The sequence below is a fragment of the Cryptomeria japonica genome, chromosome 4 (genome assembly GCF_030272615.1).
Source record: "Cryptomeria japonica chromosome 4, Sugi_1.0, whole genome shotgun sequence".
In the NCBI taxonomy this organism is placed as follows: domain Eukaryota; kingdom Viridiplantae; phylum Streptophyta; class Pinopsida; order Cupressales; family Cupressaceae; genus Cryptomeria; species Cryptomeria japonica.
In genome coordinates this window covers 371,505,209-371,512,545 of record NC_081408.1, presented here as the reverse complement: position 1 = coordinate 371,512,545, position 7,337 = coordinate 371,505,209, and the positions used below count along the sequence as shown (strand labels likewise).

General features: G+C 34.9%; 1 protein-coding gene across 3 annotated transcripts; it reads left to right on the top strand.

Annotated features, from left to right (window-relative positions):
• The first annotated feature begins 858 nt into the window (after positions 1 to 858).
• Positions 859 to 3,794, top strand: LOC131047368 (uncharacterized). Of its 3 annotated transcripts, none has more exons than XM_057981253.2 (2): positions 859 to 1,130; positions 3,776 to 3,794. In XM_057981253.2, the coding sequence occupies exon 1, from the start codon at positions 942 to 944 to the stop codon at positions 1,113 to 1,115; it is 174 nt and encodes a 57-aa protein (XP_057837236.1). In that variant the 5' UTR covers positions 859 to 941; the 3' UTR covers positions 1,116 to 1,130; positions 3,776 to 3,794. The 3 variants fall into 3 exon arrangements, with proteins under 3 accessions (XP_057837236.1, XP_057837226.1, XP_057837227.1); XM_057981243.2 differs by lacking the exon at positions 3,776 to 3,794 and adding an exon at positions 2,985 to 3,320; XM_057981244.2 differs by lacking the exon at positions 3,776 to 3,794 and adding an exon at positions 1,208 to 1,485.
• Positions 3,795 to 7,337: the final 3,543 nt, after the last annotated feature.

The following is a 7,337-nucleotide window of genomic DNA, read 5'->3' as shown; positions in this document are numbered from 1 at the left end:
CATGAAACTACCCGACTCAGGGTTAGAGTTTCCCAGATGGCATAAGTTTTTCCCTCTCTTTACCTCTCGACCTGATGATACGTCCCCTCCCTTCTCGAAGGATGACGATCTCCTACACACACTTGGCCAGTTCAACCAGTTAGATCAAAATCTTGTCCTACTCTAACATTTAAAATACCATTAACAAAAATGAAACATCATGTCATAATGTTAACTATCAAGTCATCAATTTAACAATTATGAGTCATCAATTCATTATTCTAAGCACAATTAACATCATTCATTTATGCATATACATCTAAGGCACATTCATTCAATTTAAACATGAACATCTAGGGCACGCTTAATCAGTTAAAAAACCATGAAACATCTAAGATAGACTTAAGCATCTTGCAAGTATATGAATATTGATTAATCACTATTTAAAATTTGTTGCCTCACAATAATTCTAGGCACCAACTAATTATCTCCAGAAATAAATAATAAATAATAAAAGGGTCATGAATATACAATTATCATCACAAAACCTCGTAATCAGTTAAAAAACCACGAAACATCTAAGACAGACTTAAGCATCTTGCAAGTATATCATAGATCAACTAGGGCACACATATAACATGACCTAATCACAACACATAAACAACTAGGGCAGAAATGAGATGTAACATGTATGAATATAGATTAATCACTATTTAAAATTTGTTGCCTCACAATAATTCTAGGCACCAACTAATTATCTCCATAAATAAATAATAAATAATAAATAATAAAAAGGTTATGAATATACAATTACCATCACAAAACCTCGTTCTTTTATTTATTTATTTATAATATATCTATATTTAATAGAAACGAAACTTGGGCCCTAAGAAAAGGTGCCCACAAATATGAAGCGCCTTTGCAATCTGTGCTTCCGAGTTTTACCTACATTGTAGCGAGCGATGGGCCTTATACGAAGCTGTTTCCATTTGATGGCAGGCACTGTCTTCGGCGTCTACGTGGCCCAGAATTACAATGTCCCCAACATTCAGAAGCTCATTAACACCGGCCTTGTTATTGCTCGCCATATGGAAGAAAACTACCGGAAGCCTAAGAAGCCCGATGACCCTCAATGAGCGCACATCACCTAGGTTTTCAACCCATCATCTCTGTTACTGCTAAATTCTTCATTTTTCTAGTTGAGTATGCTCATACTGTGTTTTTCCAGATACAAGAGCTGGGCTTTAGATTTCCATATCTGCAATATTTGTATTCAGAAATTGTTTTTTTTCGCAAATTTCGCAATGGAAATTTGGGGTTTGATCTCGCTTGGAGTAAACCCCATTCAATGAACAATGACAAAGAAGATTTTTTTTGTAAAACCTGTGCCTTACGATCAGTATGTTTTGTAACATTTACTTGTAATTCAAGGAGTTACGGATGCCCAATACCGTGCAATCTTTGATCAAATTTTTAAAATTATATGTTAAGTCCAATTAATTGCCATTTGAATATCATCTGTAAAGGCGGAATGGTTTTTAAGTCGCTACCCAACTTTCAGTTGGTGTCAATTAATCAAATTGTGAAGATAAAAATATGGCTTGGATTTCAGCTGCCAGTTAAATTTAAAATATGACGTAAATTTAAACAATTAAATTTAAGCATCTGGAATTCTGTTCATAGGGTAATCTCTCTTCTTTAATGCCACACATATTTTAGTTTTTAGAAAGTTAGCCAAAATTTAACAACCTAGTGGCTTTCATCATTTATCCATGACACTTTCAAACTTCTGAAAGGTATTTTTAAATCTAGAGAAGTTTTTCTTTTTTTGGATCCTAAATTTTACAATTTTTCGTTAAAAGCAAAATCTTTTGCTTTGGCGCAGTATTCTGAACTTAGTCTTTTTTGTCGTAGAAGAAAGAAAAGTAAATATCCTGTCCAACTTTTACGCCTCCGATTGGATGTCATATCTGTCATATTAGATCTCAAAATTATCTGTCTTCATTTTAATATTATGAATGAACTTATTGTGAGTTTTTAACATTTTTCATCCCTTAGTAACAATGAGTTGCTTGTGGCTTTGATTAACTTGTGAGAATTTGGCAATTAGGATTTTAATAGTTATGTATCATTTATGGATTTATGCGTACATGTGAAAAAATGCAGAGTTTAAGTTATCTATAGCAAATGGACTTAATAATATTTCTTTTCACACTCCTTCCAGTTCTTCCTACATTTCTAAGTTTCAAAAGTAAAATGGTTTTCAAAAGAGTAGTGACAAACAAGAGAAATTCATCTCTGAGTAGCACTGACTTATTTGTGGCCTTGATTAATTTGTGAGAGTTTGGCAATTAGGGTGTTAATAGTTATTTATCATTTATTTATTTATGTATAAATGTGAAAAAATGCAGAATTAAAGTTATTAGTAGCAAATGTACTTAGAATATTTCTTTTTATACTCCTTCCATGTCTTCGTACCTTTCTAAGTTTCAAAAGTTAAATGGTATTCAAAAGGGTAGTGATGAATAAGAGAAAAGGCCCAATAGTCATCATGTTTTGAATGTTTCAGATGTTTAAAATTTTAAGCCTCAAAATTTTAGAAGATCTACAAAGCTGTGCCAGCCTTTGGATAATGTGCGTAAAAGTTTACTTCATGTTAATATGATTACACTTAATTTTGTTTGTCCATTGGATACATCTAGGGGTATGCGTAAGGGATATGATGACAATGCATTTTGTGATTATCATAGAGTTAATGGTACTGAAGTTGTGAATACAATGACCAGTATTATCATTGAAGTTAGAATGCAATATATATACAAAGAAAAGTCAGTTAAAAGCAAACTGGCTAGGGTAGGCATAGCTGATCAACTACCAAATCACATATGTTAAATAGTAAGAATGTGATTACTATTATCTATATAATGATATAATTAAATATGTGTTTTAATGTTATATGTTTATTAACAATGCTTTTAATGCCCTCTCATTACATCATTTTACAGATCAGGAAGATTTGAAAAGCTTTGAAATTCATGACTACAAAAGATTTGGTAAAGATGTTAGCACACTGCTCTTGATTAGAAATCTGTTGAATATTTTGCTGTTGAAATGTTGCGACACTAAACCCCAAAGGGTTTAGTGAGCTCATGGAAAACTGAATCGGAAATAAATTTCAACACTCCATAATTGTCATAGAACAAAATTAGAGCATGTGTCTAGGACACTTATTCTTGTGAAGATGCAACATAACCATTTTGCTTCACAAACAGTTCCAATTGTAGTGCAATACTTTATTTCTATGAAAGATTGAGCAATAGTGGTTGCTTTTTATTTCCCCATGACATCAGATCAAATCCTGAAAAGAAAACGAAGATTGAAGTAGACTTTCTGTCATCCAAAGATTCTACATGATTTGCATTCATTTATCCTTGTAAAGAAAAATGTTCATTATATTTATATTCCAGACCAAACTCTACTTATCATGGATGTATCTCAACACTTGTTTTTTTGCTTTCTAATGTGAAACCTTAGATTCTTGCATTAATTGTGAATGATAACTGATAGCATAGTTGATATTTGGCCTAACGTATGTTAGATAAATGATATTCCTAATCAATTGGCAATAGAGAGTAGCATTCACTTGAGGTGATGGGTCATGTTTGGAAAGTTGCAATCTTGTTTCCATGGGTGTCAACATGAGATTGCGATCTTCCATCTTAAATTTCTTGAGCAATGTCTTGGCATATTTCATTTGAGATACTAAAATTTGATTATTCTTTTGCCATACATGAAGTCGAAGACAATAATTCAGGAATCCAAGATCTATCACATTGTCTGATCAGTTGAGATCATTTGCTAATAACTCCTAATAATGACAAGATTGCCGACATATACTATCAAAGTCATTTCCCCTCTTGTTCTTTGAGGTAGAGATTGGGATCATAGCGATTCTTGGCGAATCCCCATTGGAGAGATGCTCATCAATCTTGATGTACCAAGCTCTAGAGCCTATTTCAGATCGTAGAAGGATTTCAGAAGTCTGCATACTTTTTGTTGTTGTCCAATGTAATATATTCTTCAGGTTGAGTCATATAGACCTCTTCTTGGAGATATCCATTGAGAAAAACTCTCTTGACATCCATTTGATGAACTTGCCAATTGGACTGCACTACCATTGCCAAAGTCATTGCAACAATCTTGATCTTTGTGGTGGGGCAAAGGTTCCTTTATAGTCAATGCATGCTTTCTAAGCATAGCTCTTAACCATAAGTTAGGCTTTGTACTTGTCAATGCTACCGTCTGCTTTATATTTGATTTTGAAAACTTTTTTGTATCCAGTCACTTTTTTCCGTAGTGGAAGATTAACAAATTACCATGTGTTATTCCTCATGAATGCATGATATTCTGATTCCATTGCATCTTTCCAAGGTTGTGAGTTGAGAGCTTGTTTCACTATTTTTAGTTATGAATTTTGAATGATCGTGCACATAAGAGTTAATTTTAATTCTTCACGTGACTTGTTGAGTCTTTGGCTTGGAATTAGACATGTTTGCAATTATAATTGCATCCTTTAAGGTATTATGACACCACTTAAATATTTTGGGCACATGAGATGAGGAGTGAAGATAAAGGTGGAAACTAGTCCATTGGAAACAAAATATGCTCTTGTTCTTCACCTAAGTTTGTTGTATGGTGAATGTCCACAAGTTCCTCATTTTCATCTCAATATTTTTGGTTGTTTGGTGACTTCTAAGTGATGGTGAGTGAGATGTGCCGCTTCCTTTTTGCTCATCAAAAAATACATCTCTGTTGATGTACAACTTCTTTGTAATCAGATTCAGAAGTTGATATCTCTTTGACTTTGAACTATATCCAAGAAAATGCATTTCAAAGATTTTTCAAATAACTTTTTCCTTTGCATGTTGGGAATTTGCATTAAAGTTGTACAGCTAAATACTCTGAGATGGGAAATGGAGGGTTTTTTTCTAGTCAATGCTTCTTTAGGAGTGATGTTTTCAAGCAATTTGGTGGGTTGTCAATTCAACAGGTACATGATTGTATGACTATGAACTACATCGACTCAGAATGTTGGAACTATATTTGTATCCTTTAACATGCATCACTCCATTTCCATGATGGTACAATTATTCTTTTTTGAAACATCATTCTGTTGTGGTGTATATGTGATGGTCAATTGTTGTTTGATACTATGTTGTTGAAGGTAGTTTGAAACCTCCTTGGTGAACTCATTCCCTCTATTTGAACGGATGGTCTTGAGGGAGTGACTAGACGACCTTTCTATAAGAGCTCAAAATACTTTGAAATTTAAATTTTTTTGATCTTTGTTAGTCAAGTAATAGATCCACATTTTTCTAATATGATCATCCACAAAAATCTAAAGATATTGCGCATGACCCATACCTAGGTGTTATGGGTTTACACAGATCATGGTGCACTAAATCTGGAAGACCAGCAGCTTGTGTTTTTGCCATAAGTGAGTCTAATGTTGTTTGCCAACAAGACAGCTGAGTAAAACCTATTTTTTCGGGAATTTCTCACAACATGTCATTTTTACTCAATGCAAGAGGATAGCCCAAATTGAGATGATCAAATCTTTTGTGCCAAAGAGTAGTTGATGAACGTGTTCTTACTTCAAGGGCCTTGTCTTCATGGGTGACATCAACCAATTGAAATATTTAATCAACCTTTGAGTCATGAGCAACAACTTCATCATTGTGAGTCTCGTTTTGAATGGGACATAATTTTTCACTATTATATTTGTCAAATTCAACCTTCAAGTTGTGATCTAGAAACTAACTTATTGAGAGGAGGTTCTTTCTGAGCTCAGGAACATAAAGGACCTTCATAAGTTGATACGTGTGAGCCTTATAAAGTATCATCACCCATGTGAAACTTGCCCATACGAAGTTGATGGGGTGAGGCTGTAGAGCTACTCTTCATCTCTTGCCATGTGGCTGGATGCACTAGAATTGATATACCAAGTAGGACTTTCAAAAGTGGAGGCTTCAATCTTTCTAGCATACAAAAAATATTCTTCGTTAGAATCACTAGTTGAAGCGATATTTTTTTGTTGCTTGTGCTTATTTTGCCAACACGGATTCTTCTCGTCTCCTTGAGAATTCTACCAAGGCTTTTGTTGGCTTGATTCACTATTAGACAATGAATTGTATGAGCATTCCTGGGATTGTGCCCCTTCTCCCCACAAATAAGACATTTCTTTTTTTGTGCAGATGAATTGTCTTGTTTGGGTTTTTGGGTTTTGATGAACCTTATGGACCACTCTGACGTTGTGGTTTCTTTGCTATTTGAGGGTCACCTACAGCTACACCGTTACCTAGATCTGTCACAAACTAAAGTTGGACAGAAATTTGTAGGAGTCACATCATATTGCCATATAGTCACTTAGCAACCAGGCAATGAGTTAACCTTCAAGATCCATACAACCAGGGGTAAATTAGTTTTGTAATAATATATACCTCGGTATTTGAAACTTGCAATTACACATTGAAAAACCTTTGAATTATGCACATATATTTCTGATTTGTTGAAGACTGTTCAGTTTATAATTTTCTGAAAATAAACCCTGCTGTTTTAAAATTTAGAATTTATTGTTTGGGATTATGATAAATTTTATAAAGGTGAATTCTTATCACTGAGGGTAGAAATCAGAATTTTGATTAGGTTTCTTATAGAGCTAAGCAAGCACTATGCCAAAAGTTCGGATTGTTAGTGAATAGTGTCCATCGGTGTTAAGGGTGAGGTTTTCATCCCACTAGAGCACCGCCATAAGTGAAACTCCTTGTGGACATGTGGCTATTGGCCCCACCATCTAGTTTGGGTATGCGTTTGTCAACATGACACAGAAATGTTCGTCAGGGTTTAGCTAGGGGCATCATAGGTTCACCATGCACTACAGGGGCTCAACATTGAGACCTTGACTTTGATACCAAACTTAGCAACCACTATGCCAAAATCCCAGACTGTTAGTGAAATGGCACCCACTGGCATTAAGGGTGAGTTTTCATCCTACAGGAGCACCACTGTAGGTGAATCCCCTTGTGGTCAAATGGCTGTTGGTCCCACCATCTGGTTTGGGTACATGCATGCCAGCACAACAAGGAATGTCCGCTGGGGTTTATGTGCATGTGTGAAACAGGCACTTACAAAGAGGGGAATACTGTGGCCCACATTATCCCCTGAAAAGTATAGAAGTGTGGAGATGCAGAAATAGTAGCCTGTGAACAAATGTTTAGGAGATTTTCTGGTTCTACCTGACGGGCGTTGAAGGTTTTCAATGACTCCTTAAAAGTATAGTACCCCTTGGCAGCGTTGAA